Source organism: Talpa europaea (genome assembly GCF_964194135.1).
Source record: "Talpa europaea genome assembly, chromosome: 14".
Classification (NCBI taxonomy): domain Eukaryota; kingdom Metazoa; phylum Chordata; class Mammalia; order Eulipotyphla; family Talpidae; genus Talpa; species Talpa europaea.
This window is the reverse complement of record NC_140082.1, coordinates 69,786,557-69,811,667: the sequence shown is the minus strand read 5'-3', so window position 1 is coordinate 69,811,667 and position 25,111 is coordinate 69,786,557. Positions and strand designations below refer to the sequence as shown.

The 25,111-nt window shown below is 37.6% G+C and overlaps 1 protein-coding gene across 1 annotated transcript in view; it reads left to right on the top strand.

Moving 5' to 3' along the window:
• DISP1 (dispatched RND transporter family member 1) overlaps positions 1-23,776 on the top strand; it is a gene marked incomplete at its 3' end in the record, with an annotated part of 59,939 nt that extends 36,163 nt beyond the window's left edge. Inside the window, exons 2-7 of the mRNA XM_084253367.1 lie at positions 3,216-3,245; positions 8,948-9,071; positions 10,526-10,653; positions 11,183-11,280; positions 13,674-13,771; positions 20,177-23,776. Of these exons, the coding sequence (XP_084109493.1) occupies positions 3,216-3,245; positions 8,948-9,071; positions 10,526-10,653; positions 11,183-11,280; positions 13,674-13,771; positions 20,177-23,776 (4,078 nt within the window). The remainder of the gene's footprint in view (positions 1-3,215; positions 3,246-8,947; positions 9,072-10,525; positions 10,654-11,182; positions 11,281-13,673; positions 13,772-20,176) is intronic.
• Positions 23,777-25,111: the final 1,335 nt, after the last annotated feature.

The window sequence follows — 25,111 nt, the reverse complement described above, 5'->3', positions numbered from 1 at the left end:
CCTATGCATGCCATTTGGACTTGTTTGTTAATTACATAATTTAGTTAAATTTTAAAAATTCCAACCCATTTATATATAGGTTCTAAAAGAACTATTTTTATGAAAAGAAAATTGTAGGCTTTAGAAAGACCTAAATAAAGGTAAATTGCTGTGAAAAATTTGATATTGAATTAACGTGAGAAACAATTGTAAAAGACTTCAAGATAAATCTTCTAAATTCAGTATGCTCCGGATGCTCACAAGTGACCAAAGTCCTCCAAAACTGGAAATCTTAGACAATAAAATAAGGTTTATGTAGGAAAAGATTGTCAGAAACATACATTTATGTTTAAGTTAGATATTTAAGGAATGAATATGTTGTATTTAAAGAATTTTCCCCTTTAATTAGCCTTTCTGATTAGCCAGTAGACTAGTGGTTTCTGCAGCACTGAATGGAGAGGGCTTTTACAAAGTGTTCCAAGGCACAAAGCCAAATTTAGTAAATCTGGTAAAGTAGTAACGGAGATGAGGATTGCTAGATGGGGATGGGCTGTAGGGGGAGAGAGAAACAGTAAGGAGGAGGAGGGGAGAGAAGGGGAGAAGGAGGAGAGGGATGGAGGGGGGTGGAGAGAATTTACCTGTGTTGGTATTTATGTCCCATATTCTTGCTTTCCACTGACTAATTGGCTTCAGAGCTGCCAACCCCGAGAAGAGTAATGGAAGATGGTCATCCATTAATCCCACAAACACTGATTTGATGTCCAAAAAGGACCATACATTTTACTAGGCTACAAAGATCTGAACACCAATGAGTTAGTCCTTTTTTAGACTTCACTGTATTTGTCAGTTTTTAAAAATGAATTCTATTTACTGTATACATGTAAAAAATGCAATTTTTTAGTATTCTTTACTTGTGCTTTGAATATTTACTCATGCTTCTTAAAGCAACAAGTTCTCTTATGCTCTTGTAAGTAGAAACTCTGACTTTAAATTCCATATCTTCCAAAAGACAGAATACTTCTTTTTCCTGTATAGGAGATTGATAATTTATGATTATCTCTATTTTGTCCCCTCCACCTCTGCCCCCTGCATTTTTTTTGAATAGACAGACACACACAGGACAAAGAGCAGCAAATTAGGCATCAAGGGGCTTGAGTTCTTATTCCATCTCTTCTCCTAACACCCTAGATGACCAAAGCCAAACTCAGGGCCATCTCTAAAAATGTAACTGGGATTAAATTGGAATATGTGTACACTAATATTCTTTCCAGTGCTTGCTGTCTCTGAGATTGTCCGATCTCCTTGATTTGATTATTTTTAATGGGCTGTGAGTTCCTCAAGAGGATATATAAATAAAGCGTGAAGTTTAGAATTCATGCATCCTTGATGTAAACAGATTAACACAAAGTACATTCTAGAATGTAAGCTCCATAAAATTTAGGGCTTTTTATTTCATTCATGGCTGTACAAGGAGTTAGAGCAAAAAAAAAAAAAACGATAAATACATATATCATAGTGAGAAATGTAAATGGAGAGGGAAATAAGAAACTATATCTCAAAAGATCTGAAATCAACAATAAGAAAAAACTTGAAGTACAGAGATTGTTAGAAAAATTTTTTGTGTTTTGTTTCAGTACATTTTGCTTTGTCTTGTTGCCTCAAAGTGAAGGACATTCCAGTAGAAGATTTTAGAAGACAGTGTACAGTTAGGAAATTCATTCATTTATTCAGCAAATAAATGTAAATGTCCTCACTGTATTAGTATAATGGTTATCAAAAACCTTTTTGATTTCATAACTTTACATTTTTAAATGTTATTGAGGATCCCAAAGAGCTTTTGTTTATATGGGTTGTATCTGATCTATAACATATAGGAATTTGAACTGAGACATTTTTAAGTATTAATTTGCTAACATGTTTAAAAATAACAATGTAAGTCCTTTACATGTTAACAGAAATAAAATATTCCATGAAATATATTTTCAAAAAAATATTTATTTAGTGAGATGATTAGCATTGTTTTGCATTTTTGCAAATCTTTGATGTGTGGCTTAACAGAAGAGAGGAATTTTCATATCTGCTTCTGCAGTAAGTCTGTTGCAATATGCTATTTGATTGAAATGTGTGAATTTAGAAAAAGAAATCTAGCCTTATGCAGATACATAGTTGGAAAAGGGGAAGCCCTCGCATGCCCCATGAAGGGTCACGGGAGCTCTCAGGGGTCTTCAGACCTTACTGTGAGAACCACTGTGCTTGGGCCTAATGACAAATGGGCAGTAAATTTTGTTTGTTTACTAAATATTTATTAAGTGCTTACCATGTGACAGTAAATAGGAAAAAACTGTGGTAGATTGAGTTTGGAGTTTCTTTAGAAGGCTTGGCCACTCTATCTGGGAGGAGGAGGTTGGTATGAGGATGAGAAGGAATAATTTGGGGAAGTAGGAGCTGAAGTACAAGATAGAAGTGAATTTGTTAAAATGAACTGTGAAGTTAGATAAGAAGACACCGAAAGATGGAAGACCAGCTCCTCCATCTTGAAAGAGAGAATAGAATATTTCTAGTACAAATATATATTGATTTTTTTTTTTTAATCTTGGGGGATGTGGGCCTCCCCGGTAGCATGGCGGGTTGAGCACAGTACTGTGAAGCTATCCGCAGCCTCTGCAGTGTGGGTTCGATTCCCAGCTGGCCAGGGAGAAACCCACATGGCGCAGCAGACCTCTCCTGTCTCGCCCACTGCTCCCCTCAGCAGTGTCTTCAGTCTGTCTGCCTGTACTGCTCCCCACTCTGTCTCTGGTGAATGCTCTCACCCTCCCACACCTCTGGTCTATACCCCAGTTCTTATATAAATAAAAAAATCTTTAAAAAAAAATCTTGGGGGATCCTGGATGAGTAAAGAAGCAACTTAGATGAGAGACAGGTATATAAATTCTTGTCGTGAGAGAGATGAATGGATCTGTAGTTCAGGGAATGTTGCTCAGTATAAATGCGATTTATCAGGATTTATCAGTGTTGCCCCCTAATGACCAACTAGCACTCACCCCCATCTCATGTATAAGGTAGTCAACATTGGCCCTTAAATCCTTGTGTTTAAAATATCTCAGAGTTGTCTTTTTAACTCTGCTAGAACTCTTCCATAGGAAAAAGAACAAGTAAAATGTTACATTTATATTTATAGCCTTAGTTTATACTGTAGTGCCTAATTTTTTTATTGTTTTTCCTTTTCTCTTTTTCAGACCCTCCAGACCTTTCAAATTACCAAAAAGGTAAAGTAATCTGGATCATCTATTAAACAATAAAACTACTAGCATGTATTTTTTTCCCCTTCTAATACTTTCTCCACATTTTGCTACTGTTTCCACCTTCTTTATGCATATGTTTATGAAGGAAAAATAAACTTCCTCTGAATTGGATGTTTGAGGAATCCTGTCTCTCCAAAAGTGATTTTAATCCAAGATAGACTTTAGATAGACTTTTTAGACTTTAAATCCTATTTGTATTTACTCATTTATAGTTGCCTGATTATTTTGCATTCTTTCCTGAAATGGATTGGCTTCTCAGTGTCTTTTTGCTCAGAAAGAGACACTGTTCTGACAACTTCTATGATTTGAATTCATAGCATTTTATTTCAGATAGGTTGTGTTTCTTCCTAAGAATTTTGTTACCATACTAAAATGGAGGTATTTTTTTATGTGAAAATTATAAAGCATTGTCTTTTCAATAGAAAAGCAAAATTTCAAATGACTAAGAGTTTCTGGAAAAAAGTTTGTCTTGTCAGAGATCTTTTACATTGTGGTTCCAAAAATAATATTATGACACGTAGAGTAGACTTAGGTGTAATCTTTGAAATTCTTTGAAATTCACTTACTGAAGAAGCTCAGATGCTGAGAACTCTAAAGTCTGCCTCAAGAGAGTTAGCTTCTCTATGGAGTAAAATTACAACATAAATTATTATTAGTAAATTCCCATTCCATTTTTTTAAAAAATATTTAAATTTTTTTTGGGGGGGTGAATTTTTTTTTTTTTTTTGGCTGTGGTAAATAGACATCACATAACATTTACCATTTTAACTATTTTAAAGCATATAATTCCGTAGCTGTAAGTATGTTGACATTATGCAACCATCATGCCATCTCCATCCCAGAACTCTTTTTCATCTTTTGAAAGTAAAACTCTATACCCATTAAACAGCAATTTCCCATTCCTCCCTCTATCCAGTCCCTGGCAGCTGTTATTCTACTTTCTGTCTCTATGACTTTGAGTAATATGAATGTAATCATACAGCAGTTATCTTTTTGTGGCTGGCTGATGTCATAATGTCCTCAATTTTAACCATGTTGTAACATGTATCAGAATTTTCTGTCCTTTTTAAGGCTGAATGATATTCCATTGCATGTATATGCCACATTTTATTTATCAATTTTTTGAAAAAAAAAAAAAGAACAGATAAAGGGAAGCTGGGATACAAGTAAATATGAAACATTAAGAAAATTTTCTATTTTTCTAGAAATACCAGTGCCTTCATTCAAATGACTAAAAGTTTTTCATTTTGAAAAGTCATACATATTTTTTCTGTTATTAGGTAGGTATTTCGAAAGTATTAATTTTTTTCAGTATTTACACAAATTAATACAACATCTTCAAAGAAGCTTTTCTGGATTCCTCTTCCCCACTCTAGCTGGAAGTAAATCTCTTCCTTTGTTGAACTCACAAAATATTTTATCTATATCCCCCTAAAAACACATTATCCTTTTACCTGGTTTTGTAAGTATTTGTGTACCTGTCTGGTTTTCTCTATTACACTTTAAGTTCCTTGAGGGCAATGTTCATGTCTGCCATTTTTATATTCCCAGGATGTCCTGCATCGTTAGTATATAATGGTAATTGTTGAATGAATGTATTACTTCGCAAGAAAGTCTTTTGTATCTGTTTTCTTTTGTGAAAATTTCCAAACTTCAGTCATTCCTCCCATTAAACTGATCGTAAATGCAACTAGAAAAGTTAGGATTGGTAAGATTTTGAAATGCCTACCCTTAGAGGATAAGAAGAATAAGGAAAGTTTACTAAGGGAAACAAATAAACTAAGGGAGAGATTTTTAGGAAGAAGGGGATGGCTGACATGTTAAATATTGTTCCAGTCCAGGAAGGTGAAAAGCAAGGATAGTTGCTTTTGGCAGTTTCAGAAGAGTCAAGAGAACAAAAGCCAGATTACAAGGTGTTAAAGACTGGGTGGTTGGTCCAGACAAGAATACTAGACACTTACACCCTCTGAAGCTTGGCTCTCTACTTAGAAGGCATGGGAGAAAGAAGAGAATGTTTCCAGAAAGGTAGCAAAGGGCAACAGAAAAAAATCTTTGTAAGCTAAGAGAAGAGTAGTCACTGGTAGAAGGTCTTATTGTAATACAAACGGCCCATTTAAAACAAACCCTTGGCCCCCATATAATGCCATGTGAGCATAAGCTAGCCTGGTAAAAATAGTTTATTTGTTTTAACAGTTATTTCTGATCTTTTTCCAGAATAAACCCAATAATAAGGTGCTTGAGAATCTATGAGTATATTTAAGGGATTTCCCATTGGTTATTCATGAAGCTACAGCACAGCATTAACAACTTGAACCAGAATGCCAGGCAGCATGGCTACTGATTCAAATCCACTAACTCAAATCCACAGTTCACCCACAAACACATTTAATTCACCTTATTTCTAAATTCTGCTACTGTTTCCCCACCCTATAAAAGAGGATGAGTGCTTCAGATCTGGGTGCTATTTGACAATCTACTGAGGAGATGAGATGGACTTTATACAGCAGTGCCTTGGATAGAGCTGTGTGTCCTAACCTAGGCAGGTGATCCAGCAGTAGGGCTTGGGGAAAACTGTCACCTGCTCATTCCCTGGAAAATGGCTGCCTGCTGCAACCCAGGTGTTACAAAGGCGGGTTGCATGTACGATTATGTTGTGGTGTTGTCTGAAGATTTCCCAAATTAGAGCAGACAGATGAAAAGCAAATATTAAATGACATGCAGAAGAACATTATGGTAAAGGGTGTGATTCTTTTGAAAATTTTTCTAATGCACATATGGTTCACTTTTCAAACAAAATAATGTGCAGATACTTTATTCTTTAAACTTGGTTAGAATATATACCTTGAACCAGGGCTCACCAGGAGTGGAATTATTGAAAAAAATATATAGCAGTGAGATTTATAGACCATTTTTAATTGCCTTTAACTTCTCCAATTTTCCTACTTTACTAGATTTTTATCTTAATATTATAGCCATTGTCTGGGTTTCATAAACACATAAAACTTTCGTTTCTCATGTGGTACCCATAGCTATGCAATGTCTTAGCATAGATGCAGGAAGACCAGAAATATACTCTGCAATTTTGTGTTATTTAGGAGAAACCCTTGCCTGAGTAAAATTTACTTGGAATAGTTGGGACTTTCTCCCATGGTGCTTTGTGTTCTCAGGATGGTGATTCTGTTTCTTAAGTGTGAACAGTTGTCTCTAGGAAGGGTTAGCATGCAAAACATCTGCTGTGTGAGGAAGTGGAATTGTAATATAGTAGGGTTAAATGCGTTTGGAAGAAACGTGCTGAAATTTCTAAAGCCATAAGGTTTCCATATATAATCAAAGCACATATATGGTCTATAGCAGTGCTGTAAAATCAAAACCAAATGTTTTCAAAGGGAAGAAAAGCAATTATTGAATGAAGTTTTTTAAAGTTGCTATGCATGTGTGTGCAGATTTTTCAAGAACACAAAACAAAAAAGTCATTATATGGGTAGATTAAACCACAGTATGAAAACTAAGCAATTTGGAGCCCACTGCCTTCTATTGACAGCATGTTTGTAGGTAAAATTGCATAACCTCTGGTACACTTGAAAGTGAATTGATCCATTTAAAATCAAGTATAATGAGTAATTGTATAAGCCTGGGGCCATTTTCATTTCACAGGGCTGATATTTTAAAGATCTAAAATGTAAAGGACTCTTTTTAAGTCTAAAGCAATGAACAGAAAGTCTCAAATGTGCTATTGACAAAGGATTTTGTTTCTTCAATACTACTTTCATCTGAGTTTGCATTTGGTGGAGGAGGAAATGAAGTATAGAGAATATAAGCATTGGGTGTGTTCCAGAAATGGGATTGCTTCTGACCACTTGGTGTTTACACTTGAACAGTCACAATCAACGTGTTATGATTTATATGTTTTCATTACATCCAGAATTACTCTTATGAGGTTGTTACATCTTATCTGGCATAATTTTTCCTTAATGAGTTCTTAAATTCAGAATGCAATCTAGTGAAATGATAAAACTTGTCCTATGGATCTAGGTGATTTTGCAGAGAGAAGTTAACTGTAAATATGTGTTCAAAATTTAATTTTAAAATATGAATTTTGAAAAGCATAAGTGTAAGGAAAGTTGACTTAATCCTGATGTCTTTTGTGTCACTAGTGTTTGAAACAAGAGATTATACCCTTATTGGTTTCAGAGATCAGATTCTAGAATCAGACAAATTGGGTTTCTAGCTTTGTGATTTTGAACAGTTTATTTAATTTGTCTATGCCTCAGTTTAACATCATAAAGTTGTTATAAAAATTTAATGAGATGATAATCTTTGTAAAACATAAAAGCAACTGGTATTAGTAAGTGCAGCAATTATTCTTTATGTATCTTTAATTATCTTACTAAGATTATTTTTCAAAGAACAACAGTGAAAAATGCCTGTGCAAGTGTTTTAATTTCCTAGTTAAAAATGTATTGAAGTAAATATCCCCACAAAGCCAGATCTATAAAGTTGAGAGATCAGAATATAAACATCAGCAGTCTATTCTTACAGATATAAAATAAATTTTTCAGAAGGACATTTAGAGCCACCAGCTTTATTTAAGTTCAAAGGTGATTTTGAAGAAATAAATCACAAATATTTAAGTAACAATCCTATCTTGAACCAGAAACAGCCATCGCAGCAGCCAAATGAAGTAACATTGTTGATAGTTTGAGAGAATTGTCCATGAGTTAAAATTTTTTTCACTAATCAAAATTCCAGAAACCTGAAGTTGGCAGGGTACATTTTGAGTTTTAGAAAAGTTCAATTTAGTCAAATTTTATTGGGCATTCAGTTCATATCAAGATCTGCCAAAAAGCAAGATAATAAGTCATGATCCTGGGTCCTATGAAAGGGACACAGAGAAGGGTCTTCAGTCAAAGGTGGTGATTGAGGTATGGGAAGGGCTTCTGGAAGAAAGGGCTGATGGTGGAATTTGGTAATAGACGTTTCCAAGGTGTAGTAAGAGACTACAATGGGGCTTAGTGATTAGAGAGTGAGAGTGCAAGGGTGTCTTTTCAGTGGATATTATCAAGCACCTTCTAAATGGTACTATTCTAGGTACCAATACTGCAGTGAATTAATGGATGAATGAATGAATGATGGATATGTTCATTGTAGTTTTAACCAGAAGGAAAGTCATAGGGTTATGGGAAGTTTGGGGTTTGGTTTTGTTCAGATCTACACTACATGAACCTGTCTATGAGCTGAGTTCTTTTTCAAGAACTGATAAAAAGTATGGAAGAAGGGAATTAACTGGAAATTTTAAAGTTCTGGAAGAGAGAATAAGGAAGATGGGTCCTCTATTAAAGTTTATATTTTTACCACTAAGGACATGTAGATTTTAGATGTCTTTCCAAGTCACAGATCTGTAGATATAAAATGTTATTTGTCAAAACAGGCATTGTGACATCAATAGCCCATGGTAATATGACCACTGCTACTATATCACAAAAATGAGAAGACAACAATTTTGTAATTTTCTGCTACCATTACTTACAAATACTTATACTCTCGTTAGATCTTTTATTGATAAATACCCATACTAGGTCTTGAAATATGAGTATTTAGCAAAGCAGCCTTTTTGATAGCAAAAGGTTCTACTTGGCTTTCTTTGTGATTTTTCTCTGCTTCCATAGTTATGCAGCCCTGATAGCCAACTGGCCTGTTGTGGTCTTGGGTATGTGCACTGTGTTCATCGTGATCTGTGCCTTGGTTGGAGTTTTAGTGCCAGAACTTCCCGACTTCTCTGACCCATTGCTGGTAAGGAAAACTGAGCCAGTAGGATTTATTTATCTACTTTCTTTAACTCAGAATCATCTAAAAAAAAAAAAAAAGTATTTTAATACATCTTGTATTGTGTTACTTAGTATCCCATTTCTTTTTAAACTTTTGGGACCTTCAGTTCAGTATGCAATTCTCCTTCTGCAAAGTAAAGACATGTTTTAATGTTTTATCTGTATTCTCAAATTCTTAAAAGTTAAAGAATTTCCTCATCATCAAAAATATGAGTATTGGGCCTCCCCGGTGGCGCAGCGGTTGAGCGCTGGGTTGCGAAGCTGCCCGCGGCCTCTGCGGCACCGGTTCGATCCCTGGCTGCTCCCCGGCCACCTGAGGAGGGTCCCACATGGCGCGCAGACCTCTCCTGCCGCCCGCTGCTCCCCTCAGCAGTGTACTTCGGTCCTTCTGCCTGCTCTGCTCCCCGCTCTGGCTCTGGTGAATTCTCTCACCCTCCCGCGCTTCTGACTGTACCCAGTGCATGTATAAACAAAACAAACGAACAAACAAATAAATAAATAAATAAATAAAAAACATGCCTCTATTAAAAAAAAAAAAATGAGTATTTTGCTTCTTGGTCCCTATGTTTAAGCTTAAAAGCAATAGATTGAAGCATCTGCATGCTATGAAAATATTTTCATAAAGTCTTTAAAAGACTGCCTCTTTTATTCCCCGACAAAAGTTAAAGAAAGTTCATATTACTGAGAGATAGAAGGTCTGTTATTAAGTAAGTGTCCCTCTGGAGTGGGATAACAAGGAAAATATGAGTAAGTGTAGTGATATACTTTTTTTTTTTAAGATTTTATTTATTTATTTATTTATACAAGCACTGGGTACAGTCATAAGCATGGGAGGGTGAGAGAATTCACCAGAGCCAGAGCGGGGAACAGAACAGGCAGACTGACGAAATACACTGCTGAGGGGAGCAGTGGGCGAGGCAGGAGAGGTCTGTCATGCCTTTGGGACCCTCGCCGGTAGCCGGGGATCAAACTGGCGCTGCAGAGGCTGCAGGCAGCCTCTCAGCCCAGCACTCAACCGCTGCGCCACCAGGTGAGGTCCTGTAGTGATATACTTTTTATAAAGCACTGTGACATGTATAACATAATTTAATTTGACCATAATTGCCTATAACATAAAAAGTACTTAGTAAATGCTTAGGTATGAGTTTGAAAGAGAAGCTTCAGATGAGTTTTTTTTTTCCCTTTCTTTCTTTAGACATATAACAATCCAAAAAATTAATCTATTTTGTAAATAGGTCATCGCTTTCATGTCAGTCATTTTGTTTTAATATAGTTCACCTCTTGAGTAGCTGTGAGGAACATCTGTATCTTCTGTTGAAAGCTGTACATTTTCTTAACATTGCTTTCCCAAACTGTTATCATAACTATATTTGTCCTGAAATGAAACATACTAATGAGAATTTGTAATATTTGCTTTAGGGTTTTGAACCAAGAGGGACCGCTATTGGTCAGAGACTGGTCACATGGAACAACATGGTGAAAAACACAGGTTACAAAGCAACATTAGCAAATTACCCCTTTAAATATGCAGATGAACAAGCCAAAAGGTAATCATTTATTGTATACTTTTAGACAAAACATTGATGAATAAATTCTACATTTAAACATTGCCTGAGCATAAAGATTAAACATAAAATATGTAGCTCAAAATCTTTGCCATTTAAGTTGTTTAAATTGTTATTGCCTTTGGAGATTTTGTTGTATAAGGATGAAAAAGTGAGAGTTTGGGTCTTTATTTCTTTATCGGAAGTGAGAAAATTAATGTTGCTTATTTATGTTCATTCTGCCATCATCTTACTGTCATGGATGACATAGGTTGTAGTTTTTTTTTACCCTACAATTTTATTTTTTTTCCCCCACATCATGTTTACTGAGAGAAAGAAGTTTTACATTGCTGTATCTGCCTTGGGGGTTATAGGTTTAAACCTCTACAAATGTCTATTTTCACACTCTGCCCAGCACCAGTGCCTCAGTTGGGGACACACCATTACCCATGTACTTGACAACTTTGAAATAGCTAGAACTTAATTGGATATCAAATTGTTTATTGAAGATCAAATTATTATTCCATTTCAGCCATCGGGATGATAGATGGTCAGATGATCATTATGAAAGAGAGAAAAGAGAAGTGGACTGGAACTTCCACAAAGACAGCTTTTTCTGCGATGTCCCAAGTGAGTGGCCTAGCAGATGAATGAACCCCAAGCAGGGGGGGAGGGGGAGTCCCAGCTCCCAGACTGAGCATAACTGTAACTTAGACTGATAGTAGTAGGTAGCTAGTCACATAGGCTCATAGTCTCTGTCATACTTAAAGAAATTTTAGCTTAATTAACTTTTAATTTTATTCCCCTAGGTCATTCAATCACAAATCTGAATTTATTTACTTATAATAAAAGATAATTGAGTTACATTCACTTTTAAGGAAAATACAAATCTAATAAAATTCTTGACCTTTCCCCAAATTTCAAGTCATTATTTAAATTCCTTCTACTATTTAAAAAAATATTAGATCAAAAAACAAGTACATATTTTTGGCTTATACCCTGAAATAATCTGTTACCAAATATATATTTTTAAAATTTTGATTCATTCAAAAAGTATATATTAATAACCTTTTAAGTCCTTGCCCTTGTCTTTAAACTTTATAGATAGATCCAAAACTTGAATGCCTTAGGGATCTAGTTCATAATAGGAATGAGTAAAGCTGGCTATGTGTAAGATAGTAGGAAGTAATGGTGACTATGGTTAACTAAAGGATACCTGCCCTCTGAAAAGAAATCAGCAGCTTAGACTGTGACCTTAAAGAAATATGTTGCAAACATTGTATGACCCTCCCTGAAATCAGGGATCCAGATTTAAATGTGGAAACACTAGATTGCTAAATGTTGGCAGCAAATTCATTGAGCAAAGTAAACTATTGTAACTGAGTCAGCCTAACCACTCTGCAGCTGCCAGGGAAGAAGGCTTAGTAAACAGCCTAGAGCAAATGCATGTAAGAATGTAAGTCATTGATTAGCCCTAGTGATTAGGAATGAGGAATTGTAGATAATTACAATTTCTCATTAAGTGACCATTACCATTAAAGATCTTTTGGCTTCAGCTTTTGCTGCTGTTGGAAATTCTTCTAAAATGTATATTTCCTATCTTAGATCATTAGAGGACTTGATTGAATCTTTAATGTTTCCAGATCTTGCCAACCCTCAGGGTCTCTGTTTTGAACACTGTTTCACTATTTAGCAATATAGAGAGAGAAAGAGTAGGGGATTTGGAGGAAACTTATGCTTCCTTATATTAAGGAAACAGTACCTAAGATCTTTTTTTTCTGTCTCATAAAAAGTGTTTTCAGAAAGTTGAACTCTGGTTAGGTGCATATTCTATCTAGTTTGTTTCCTTCAATGTTACTATATATCGCTTACCCAGCATTTGTTAGTTAATAACTAGGAAGGACATTGAAAAGTTCATGAAACACAAAATTGTTTAGAATTTCAATAGTCAGAACTAAATCTTTGTCTCATAAGCGACAGTTTCTGCATTAATTGAGGCCATTATCAATTTGAATATAAAATGTTTCTGTTTTACAGGCTAATTTTGATCTCTAATATCAGTCAACATAGAATAATAACTATTTACTAAAGAAAATTGTCATGAATAAAAGCTCATATAATAAAACTGTATTCATAAATTTGCACAGTGATTTTCTTAGGCCTGATAACTTTAAACGATTTTGTTAAACTTGGTTCATAGTGATTATTGTTTAATGATTGAAGAAACAGAAACAACTTATTGAGTGCCTACTTTTCATTATCTCACTTAATTCTTAACAACTATTTTAACAGGTGTTGCTATCTCCATTTTATAGACGAGAGACCAAGACTCAGAGAAGTTGTCAGTTGCCTAAGATCACCCAGCTAGGAAATGAAAGTACCTGATCACCACAGTCACCTAACTCCAGAGACCACACTGTGTCAGTTCATCACATAACCTCCTTATTCAGAGACACATTTTGTATTTGTTCTAAATGCTGGTGTACCAAAGAGACCATGTACTCAAGCAGAATATGGACTGTGGCTATGATCCTGGTTAGCATTCTATACTAAGTTGACTGTTTTCAGTACTTTTAAATTTATCACATGCCATATTTCCTCTGCCAAAGAGAACTGCAAAAGAGAACATCCTTATAATCCATTCTTGATATTCCCTTGTGCATCATTCTTTGATTTTATGTACCATTATGGTGATACATTCTTAAATTAAGAGGGAGTCATTCAATTTCCTGCTGAAAGTTCTTTTAGGTTGTACTTCTAATTATAGTCTCATCAGAAATAGATTTGTTACATAACTCCTATGATTTTTAAGATGTGGTGAGTAGACTACATATATAGCTATGGCAATATTGTAAGATTGCCTTTTTTAAAAACTTTCCTCCGAAATTTATTGAAGGAAAGAATTACTTGCTTCTAGTGAATTGTCCATGTGATTTCTCTGTTTGAATAGTTTCTGTGTGTTGAGGCATATGAAACAAAGAATAATTTATAACCCTTTTTCTTTTCTTTTTTCATATTACCAGGTGACCGATATTCCAGAGTAGTATTTACTTCAGCTGGAGGGGAGACATTATGGAATTTGCCTGCAATTAAATCAATGTGCAATGTAGATAATTCAAGGGTATGTAAAGTAAAACTGAAATTTGTTTAGCACAAATAAGATAATTATTTTTGAAATTACTTTTAAGTGGCTTACCTACTGAGGAATAAACACCAGCAGGCGAGATTTGCGTTCTTTCAGATCCCATGATCAAAGTATCTTTGTGTTTCCCTACCTTGAAAACATACCATCATTCTTTTTTTTTTTTTTTTAAGATTTATTTATTTATTTATACAAGTGCTGGGTAACAGTCAGAAGCATGGGAGGGTGAGAGAATTCACCAGAGCCAGAGCAGGGAACAGAACAGGCAGACAGATGAGATACACTGCTGAGGGGAGCAGCGGACGCAGCAGGAGAGGTCTGCACGCCATGTGGGACCCTCGCCGGTAGCCAGGGATGGAACCAATGCTGTAGAGGCTGCAGGCAGCTTCTCAGCCCAGCGCTCAACCGCTGCGCCACCAGGGGAGGCCCCATACCATCATTCTTAATAAAGAACTTTTTTCTTTCCCACTCATGTTCTCTGTCTATAATAGTCTTTTGTATTTTTTTCCACAGCATATTTCCTTTCAGGATAATAGGACTTTCTTCTTCTCTTGTTGTATATTCTGTTTCCTAGTCTAGCTACATTATTCACTACACTCCCCCACCTCTCCCCCCATGCAATTGTCAGCATCTTAATTATGTAGTGAAATGCCTGTCTTTCTGGCAATCACTGGGTCATTTGGGCATGTGAACTCAAAGGAACATTTAGGACCCAGGCTAGGAAAGAGAAACTTAAAGGGCATAAATACAGTTATCTACATAAATGGCTAGATAATCCAATCCAGATTGCCCTGGAGTCTGAACACCTTGCTGCTTTAGAAGACAAAGATATACAAGAAGACAAGCATTTTTGCTCTGAGTCTGCTCCAGAGCCAAAAAGGATGTCAACATCAGAAAATGTAAAGTCAGCTGCTGGGTTTAGAAGAGCTGTCAATTTCATGTGTTCAGAGGCAGTTTCTCCAAGTAGAAACTACTATCTGATGTTACTACTGGGCCTGTCCAAACACAGTAACCAGGCAGAAAAGGTACTCATTGTGCTCTTAGCATAATGTAATCATATGCCCTTCTAAAAGTTAGGCTGACACTCCAGTGCAATCATCTGTTCTATCAACAGGCTTTCTTTGTGGAACAGAAGATAGAAAGGATTCTTTGAGACCTCCAGACAAGCATTCCCACTGTGCTAACATAAAGTACATCTGGAGAACTAAGTGGCTTGCCCAGTTCATGTGGTTACTTGGTCATAGATCTCCTGGTCTTACGTCCTTCTTTATTCTGAGAGGGTATTTGTAAGTTGAAAATAACTTTCCCCTCTGATCGCTGTATCAGAATTTTTTGTCAGTGCCATCTTTTCTCTATCCAATTCCAAATAGGTCACAGTCACATCTATAAACAGACCAAAATATCTTAATCCTTGGTCAATTTGTATTTCCTTCTTTCCTACAGAACTATTTCTCCTGGTCATGTGTTACAACCCTTTATATAGAAAGTTTAGTCTGGAGTAATGGCTGTGTAGAATACTTGCTACATGCAGGTCTTTCTGTAGGTATTTTATATCCTTCACAATGCCCCATGACTGCAGTTTGTTACACCTTTTAATGATGAACAGTCAAGCCAGCCTGGCTACTTTATAATAACACTTTAGATGAGAACTGTTCACTATTTTCTATACCTTAGTCCCCATTATTCTACCTGTGCAATTGATCTTTAGCCCTCCCCTTCCCATAAGACTCTGAAGTGATTGAATCACTCAGTTGATCAATAGCTGATATGTGGTTATTGAGTCAGGAAAGTATATGTCCAGATGGGTGGTCAAGCTAATTATAGATCCACAACAACAAATGAATTAATGGACAGTTAAGGCCCCAAAATTCTATCTCAATGCCATGGTTATCATTTCAATTTGTTAAATTAATACATTATTTTTACCAATTGCAAATGCCTTTGTATTCTAGTCTCAAATTTTGATTTGAACCCAGAATAACAAACCTAACATATTCTTATAGAAATAATAGTGAATGATATTCTAAATAATAACTCATTTAACAGTTTGGCTTTCAGATTACTAAATTACTACTGTACATTTTTCAAGTTTCTCAGCTCAATACATTTTTTTGATTTTTACTTGTTATGGTAGTTTGAGCAAACTACGTTCAAAGGCTGCTTGGCAGTCTTTCCTATTTCCCCTTCTCCAATCCTAGCTGTTGTACTCAACTTGATTATTAACAACTTTCAGTTTGAGTGGGACCACACCAAATGATACAGAACCGCAGGAGAGCTTAGTTGTTGCTGGGTTGACTCCAGAAAATGTCTGGTAGATGATCAGTGTAATATCTCAATGAGACCAGATGTTTCAATTGTTGCCTACACATTGAGTACAAACTCCAGATTCCTTTTAAATTACATGCCACTTATAATTCAGACAGGCGTTGGTTTCCAGAGTGAATAGCTCTGTTTCTGATGCTATTGTTTGCCTCATAACAGAAATGCTTGTTTTCTTAAACTCTTTCAAAAGGATTTTCTGTTAAACCCCCTCCCTGATCTTTTTCATTGCTGTTTTCTGCCCTTTGACATCCTAAGGGACTCACTGCAGATAGTCATTACTAGCCAGAAACGTGGTTCTTTAATCTTGACTATACTGACTAATCTTGACTATACCCTTTGCCTGTTTCTTAATCTTTGCACATTGCAGAAGCACTCTGAGGAATCAGCTTATAAAAAGGGTTTGAAATTTGGGGCCTAAGATCCTGTTTACTAGGGTAACTTGATGGACAGCTGGAACCCCCATGTGACTTAGAGGACCCCAGAAATGTGTTTCCTGGTGATTGTTTTAAAGAGGACTGTGGAGCCTTTGCTTTTTCTTTTATCTGTGGGCTCCCTTAAACTTTTAATCTATGAGGTCCTTTGTCATGTGGGGAAGGAGAACCAGAAGTCAGTTGAACCTGGTATTAATTTTCTTCCCTTTATTCTTTCCTCAGCCTCCTAAAATATCTTCAGTTTAGCCAATACTTTGAAAAATTAAGGTATATTTAAAATTCTGCTGGTTTCTTCTCTTTTCTCCTCTTCTTTTATCTTCTGTTTTAAGCCAACTCCACCCCTCCTACTATCTAAGGAAGTATGCAAAGACATGTTATAACCACAAAAATAAAATGATTTCCCAAAGACATCAATTTGTAAATAACTAAAGTTAAAGGGCTATGTTCCTCATAATAATCACACGAAATAGTTCTTATTTTTATAAACATCAAAGATTTTAAAACCATCCTCAGAAACACTTTCCCCAAAATATGACAGAAATACAGCTGCCTTCTGCACAAATATATACCCCTTTACTAATCGCATTAAACCCCACAGAAAAATATATGCCTCTTTATTTAACTGTCTCAGTCACAAATGGCTAACTTCCTGCTGCTGTACTACTGCTTTCACAGCTTTGGCACTCCCAAGAGTCGAATAGACCCTTACACATAATATGGCAATTCTCGCGTTTAATCATAATTATTGATTTTTTGGTCTGATTTCCCTGCCACACTATAAACAACTTGAGGGTAAGAACCACAGTGATGCTGTGTAGGGACTCAGTACATGTTCTTTCTTGTGCATGTATGTGTGTGTATGTATGTATGTGAACATATGTCCTTACTGCCTGAAAGCCTACACAATCCCTTGAGCTCCATTCCTTTAGATTCAGGGCATTGGCTTCCTACCCAGTATGGTGAAAAGTACTGGTCACAATGTCTTTTCTTTGTCCTTATTTCTTACCCTGTAAGAGTTCTTAAAAACTGTTTTTCAAAGTTTGTACATCAGCCAACACGACCTTTGAATTTGAGGATTGGCTCTCCAGAGACTTGCTAGCATTTATTTTTGATAACAGCCATCAAAGCAGTATTTGGTCTGCATTTATCATGTCCAACTTTTTAATCTTTGGTCAAATACACACATTTAAAAAAAAAACCTGCTATTATTTGAAAAGGTTATTCAAGGACAGAATTCTGTACTTTCCCAATTTTAACTGGCAACTCTATTTCATTTATCTTTGGCACTTGGTTATTTCAACAAGTACAGTTATGTTCCTTCTAGCTGATAATGGGTTTTATAATGGATACCATTTATGTTCTTTAGTCTGAAAACTTTCAGACATTGGGGTCTCATTAACTTTCTTTCAATTCACCTGGTTGACCCCAGGACTTGCATGTTGTTCTTTGTGGGATAAAACTGGTTAACTGCCATGCAAACCAGAGAGATGATATTCTAGGATTTCCTGTTATTTGTTAGGTGGTTTCAGTTTCCCCTTAATTAGCATATGTGAATGTTTTTACCTGGAAACAATTAAATATGAATTATGCTGTTTTATCAAAGTCGGGTAATTATTGTTCTTAGAAATGAACTTAAAAAGTAAATCGCTGTTAAAATAAACGTTATATATAGTGCACTTGAATAATAATCCTTTTGACTCATTTTTCTTTACCCCTAAGAGAATATTTTGAAAAACCTTTTTATTATGGAAATTATCAAACATATGCAAAAGTAGAATAGCCTATAAATCCCCATGTGCAGATCACCCAATTTCAACAGCTCCCAATGCACAGTCTGTTTTGTTTCATCTAAACCTTGCCTCCACAGGATTAATGCCAATGAAATATCTTGATAAGCAGGATTTGGGGGATTATTAGTAACTTGGTTCCTTGAAAAAGTCTAAGTTCCAAAGAGATGATTTGTGCCAACTTTTCCTCCTCTGTTGAAAAGATATTTTTAGTGCATGATTGATAAAGCCTACTTTAGTTAGGGTAGTTTTAATCCCAGTAGGAAAAAAAATATTCACACCCTTCTTGAACTTTGGAGTTTCTTTCCTGGAACAGCCTTTGGTAAATAGAGATGAGGGAAAGTGATCTGGGTGGGTCATCTTTAGCTTTAGTATTTCTAAGGAGAAGTCTCTGGATAGACTTAAGGGGAATATTTATTTTCACTCTCAGGAAAGAGGAGACAATTTAGGTAATTTAGGATTTTAAGGCAAAGGAATTGTGCAGGATTTACTATAATCTAGCAATGCCAGTATTGGAATAGTTTTTCAGTTTTTTGTTTGTTTGTTTTTTAAGATTTATTTATACAAGAACCTGGGTACAGGCCAGATTCGCAGGAGGGTAAGAGGATTCACCAGAGACAGAGCGGGAAACAGAACAGGCAGACTGACGAAATACACTACTGAGGGGAGCAGTGGGCAAGACAGGAGAGGTCTGCTTGCCATGTGGGTTGCTCCTAAGCCAGCGGGGATCGAACCGGCACTGCAGAGGCTGCAAACAGCTCCACAGCACTGCGCTTAACCGCCTGTGCCACCAGGGAGGCCCCAGTTTTTCAGGTTTTTATAACAAGAACAGCCTTAAGAAGAAAAGCCTCCATGAATAAGGTCCTAAATGAAATACTGTCCACATTAAATCCAGAATTGTCAGACTTGCCAATATACAGCAGATCCTTGCTTACCAGAAAGAAAGTTCTCCAAAAAGGTTTTTAGCCAACTTAAATAAATGTTTAAGGATGTGGAGGAAATAACTAAATTCCCACTGAAGAATTTATTTTACTGTTTATATATTTATTTAAATCGTGTGTGTGTGTGTATATATGTATATATATATATATAATTAGATATGTCTATGTAATAGTTTAATTTAGAGTCATTGCCTTTCAATTCATATTTCAGGAAACAATTTCATTCCAGGAATTTCATGCACCTTTGACATCAGTGCTTCTGGTATCACCAGAGTCACGTTTTGATTCAGTGAAAGCTTTCTAGGGAACATCATCTTTGCTTCCAGTTAAGTTGATTGAGCTGTAGTATCTTTTTTTTTTTTCTTTTTTCTTTTTTTTCCCCCTATACTAAGAGGAATTTATTTTAGTGGGAAATAAAAATACTCTAAAAACTGAGCTGTAGTATCTTTGTTCCCCAAAATTTCGTGCTGATTACCAGAAATTTTAGACAAAACCAGGGATTTGTTTCATCAGTAGGACAATTATTCCTTTATTTAATCCTGTAGGTATACATACATAAGCTTCACAGACTTTCACTGCTTTTTAAAGTGACTTTGAAAGACTTGCTTACTAAAGCGGCGTTAATTTTGTCTCCTTTTTCAAACCAAACATTGGTTGAAGTTGTTCCACACTTGTATATCATCCCCAAACAGTGTTTGTTGTCCAAAATAAAATAACCCAGGGAGTCCTCGGCAATGTATCATCACTTGTGGGGGTAACCTCACCTTGTATTCAAACTGATGCCTAATTTAAGAGGATGATTATTTAACTTCGCAACTCTCCCGGTCCTTCAAGGCCACCTTAGTTCAGACTTGCAGCTAACCAATTTTAAACACCAGCCCTTCTGCATATCTGTCTTTGCAGATCAGATCTCATCCCCAGTTTGGTGATCTCTGCCAGAGGACCACAGCTGCCTCCTGCTGCCCCAGCTGGACTCTGGGGAACTACATTGCTATTCTGAACAACAGATCATCCTGTCAGAAAATTGTCGAGCGAGATGTTTCTCATACCTTGAAGCTGCTTCGAACCTGCGCAAAACACTACCAAAATGGCACTCTGGAGCCGGACTGTTGGGACATGGCAGCCAGAAGAAAGGATCAGCTCAAGTGCACCAATGTGCCACGGAAGTGTACCAAGTACAATGCCGTGTACCAGATCCTCCATTACTTGGTGGACAAAGACTTTATGACTCCAAAGACTGCTGACTCGGCCATGCCAGCTTTAAAGTACAGCATGCTCTTCTCTCCCACGGAGAAAGGGGAGAGCATGATGAACATTTACTTGGACAACTTCGAGAAGTGGAACTCTTCCGATGGCGTGACCACCATCACTGGGATTGAGTTTGGTATCAAACACAGTTTGTTTCAGGATTATCTTCTGATGGATACTGTGTATCCTGCCATTGCCATAGTGATTGTTCTTCTAGTCATGTGTGTCTACACAAAGTCCATGTTTATCACCCTCATGACAATGTTCGCCATCATTAGTTCCTTGATTGTCTCCTATTTTCTCTACCGCGTGGTATTTAACTTTGAATTTTTTCCTTTTATGAACCTCACTGCACTCATCATTTTGGTTGGAATCGGAGCAGATGATGCTTTTGTCCTGTGTGATGTTTGGAACCACACCAAATTTGACAAGCCACATGCTGAGACTTCAGAGACAGTGAGCATTACCTTGCAACATGCCGCCCTCTCCATGTTTGTCACCAGTTTCACCACTGCAGCTGCCTTTTACGCCAACTATGTGAGCAACATCACAGCAATCAGATGCTTTGGGGTTTACGCGGGGACAGCTATATTGGTGAACTACGTTCTGATGGTCACATGGCTTCCAGCTGTTGTCGTACTGCATGAGCGCTATCTTCTCAACATATTCAGTTGCTTCAAAAAGACCCAGCAGCAAATATATGACAACAAAAACTGCTGGACAGTGGCTTGTCAGAAGTGCCACAAAGTACTCTTTGCCATTTCAGAAGCATCTCGAATTTTTTTTGAAAAAGTGTTGCCATGCATCGTCATTAAGTTTCGCTATCTTTGGCTGTTCTGGTTCCTTGCCTTAACTGTCGGTGGGGCCTACATCGTGTGCATAAATCCAAAGATGAAACTGCCCTCATTGGAATTATCTGAGTTCCAGGTGTTTAGGGCATCTCATCCTTTTGAGCGTTACGATGCTGAGTACAAAAAGCTTTTCATGTTTGAACGTGTCCACCATGGAGAGGAGCTCCACATGCCCATCACAGTAATCTGGGGTGTCTCCCCAGAAGACAATGGCAATCCACTAAATCCCAAGAGTAAGGGGAAGTTGACATTAGACAGCAGTTTTAACATTGCTAGCCCTGCCTCCCAGGTCTGGATTTTGCACTTCTGTCAAAAACTGAGAAATCAAACATTCTTTTACCAGACTGATGAGCAGGACTTCACCAGCTGCTTCATTGAGACATTCAAACAGTGGATGGAGAACCAGGACTGCGATGAACCTACCCTATACCCGTGCTGCAGTCACTGGAGCTTCCCCTATAAGCAGGAGATTTTTGAGCTGTGCATCAAGAGAGCCATCATGGAGCTGGAAAGGAGTACAGGGTACCATTTGGATAGCAAAACCCCAGGGCCAAGGTTTGATATCAATGATACCATCAGGGCAGTGGTGCTGGAGTTCCAAAGTACCTACCTCTTCACGCTGGCCTATGAAAAAATGCATCAGTTTTATAAAGAGGTGGATTTGTGGATTTCTAATGAGCTGAGTTCTGCACCTGAGGGCCTCAGCAATGGCTGGTTTGTCAGCAACTTGGAATTCTACGACCTCCAGGATAGCCTCTCGGATGGCACCCTGATTGCAATGGGGCTCTCTGTTGCTGTTGCATTTAGCGTGATGTTGCTTACAACCTGGAACATCATCATAAGCCTTTATGCCATCTTGTCAATAGCTGGAACTATATTTGTCACAGTTGGTTCTCTTGTCCTACTGGGCTGGGAGCTCAATGTGTTGGAGTCTGTCACCATTTCGGTTGCTGTTGGCTTGTCCGTAGACTTTGCTGTCCATTATGGGGTTGCTTACCGCTTGGCCCCAGATGCTGACAGAGAAGGGAAGGTGATCTTCTCACTGAGTCGCATGGGCTCTGCCATTGCCATGGCCGCTCTGACCACCTTTGTAGCTGGGGCCATGATGATGCCCTCCACAGTACTGGCTTACACCCAGCTGGGCACCTTCATGATGCTCATCATGTGTATCAGCTGGGCTTTTGCCACCTTCTTCTTCCAGTGCATGTGTCGGTGCCTTGGGCCACAGGGTACCTGTGGTCAGATTCCTTTACCTAAAAAACTGCGGTGCAGTGCCTTTTCCCATGCCTTGTCTACAAGTCCTGGCGACAAGGGACAAAGCAAAACACATACCATGAATGCTTATCATTTAGATCCCAGGGGTCAAAAATCAGAAATGGAACATGAGTTTTATGAATTGGAACCTCTGGCATCCCACAGCTGCACTGCCTCTGAGAAGACCACTTACGAAGAGACTCACATCTGCTCTGAATTTTTCAACAGCCAGGCAAAGAATTTAGGGATGCCTGTGCATGCAGCTTACAACAGTGATCTCAACAAAAGCACCAAAAAGGAAGCTGGCTCAGCCTTGTTACAGCCCTCACTTGAACAGCACACCATGTGTCACTTCTTCTCTCTCAGTCAAAGATGTAGCTGCCCAAATGCCTACAAACATTTGAAATACAGCCCGCACGCTTGCCAGCAGGTGGGCAACTGCTTGTGCCACCAATGTGCTCCTCCTGCCAGTAGCTTTGTGCACATCCAAAATGGCATGGCTCCTCTGAAGGCTGCACACCAAGTCCCCGAGGGCTTCGTGCATCCCATCCCGCACATCCACCACTGTCCCTGCCTCCAAGGCAGAGTGAATGCAGCAGGAATGCAGAACTCTCTACCCAGAAATCTCTTTCTCCACCCAGTGCAGCACATTCAGGCCCAAGAGAAAATGCCTAAGACCAGCGTACACAGTCTTCAGAGCATCGAGGAACATCTTCCAAAGATGGCAGAGCCGGTGTCATTTGGCAGCAAAAGCACTAGTTCTTTACGAAAAGCATGTTGCGATCCTGAGACTAACCAAAGGGGACTCTGTAGAAATGGAGACATCGGGACTGTGGAGGGCAGCAGCGGGACTGAAAACAGGGACTCCAATTTAGGGAATCAGACCGACATGGAAACAAGCTTGTCACAGACTGATGTGATCATGAACTCAGAACATTTAAATCAAAATGAACCAAAATTTATATTTAACCATTTAATGGGGGAGCCTGGTTATAGGTGCTGTCCAAACAATCCACAAAGTTGTAGCAGAATTGTGAGAGTGAAGTGCAATTCTGTGGACTGTCAAATACCAAACATTGAAGCCAATGTGCCTGCTGTATTAACACATTCAGAACTTTCTGGTGAAAGCTTGTTAATAAAAACACTTTAATAAATAATAGTGTTCAATTCAGAATCAGTGCCTCAGTCATTCCTTTGAAATGAAGTAAAAATCCAGAAATTTAGAGAAGAGAAATGAATAAACTTGTCTCACATTGTTAAAAATAATGGAATATTTTTATATTCCACATGAACTGTGAACAAACACATGTCTAATGAGTGTTTGCTGATACTTGAATTTTATATATTAAAAAGTACAGTTTTATTAGATTTATACCCAGTTTGAAAAGTAATTATTTCTCTCCCTCTCCCTAACCACAGCAGTAAGTCAGAGATTTGGAGTTTGGATTACCTAGAAGTTTCCATCCCCTGAGGCAATCATTTTTACTTGTTATCTTTGTTCTGGGCATTTTGGTTGTCAGTAATCCGGATTTTTGATCGCTCAACATAAATACTAATTTTAACTGAGCTTGTCAGTTGGGATCCAAGAACTAACCATTAAAATTTACGTTTTTGGTGAGGCCTTATTTAAAAGTCAATTGCCAAGCATTTTAATAGTGCATTCCACCTGTCTGCATGGATAGACTTCAGATAAAGCTAATAACATATATGTATCCAAATGGGTGTCTTTTCCACATTAACCAAAATGTACAATTGTTCAGTCACTATATCTGTTAACCCAGGAGTCATGGACCTCATCTTATGTAAGGCAACAATTATGTTAGTGCCACAGAAGGAAAAGCAGATGATCACCCAAAATAATAACCATAAGGATAAGGTACCTATTGACACAGTTAACCCCCAGCAGATGAATCCTAGCCTCTGGAAGCATTCAGAACAAGGGAACTAATTCTATGAAGTTTTGCTTCTGTGTCTTCCCCTAAGGGGACAGTCCAGATGGCTGTTTTCTCCTGGGTTAAACAGTGTCTCAAGATGTGCAGGAATGGTTTTATTGTGTAACCACCACCTGGAAATGCTCAGCCTTCAGGCTCCTCTTAAATGACACTTGTGTGTATCTTGTGTTAGATCAATCTGCAGTAACTGAGCTGTTAGAGCAGCTTTCTGGGTTACACTTCAGATGACACAGCCCTCCTCACTGGTGTCAGGTGACACTATGGCCGTCTGGCCCCAGACAGGGAGGATTCCACTACACCAGGCTCCTTGTGGCATTCTGCCTTCATCTGGTCCTCTAAAGAAAACTGGTGGAAATATTTCTAAATACAATGATCTTTCCAAAAGTTATTTTATAAGACTAATTTACCAAATTCGATCTGCATATTATTCTAGGGCCTAAAAAAAAACAAACTCAAAATTAGAAGGGATCTTACCCACCTCCACCAAAGCTATGGCTAAGTAGCTTTCCAGCTTTTGCTTGATTATTTCAGTG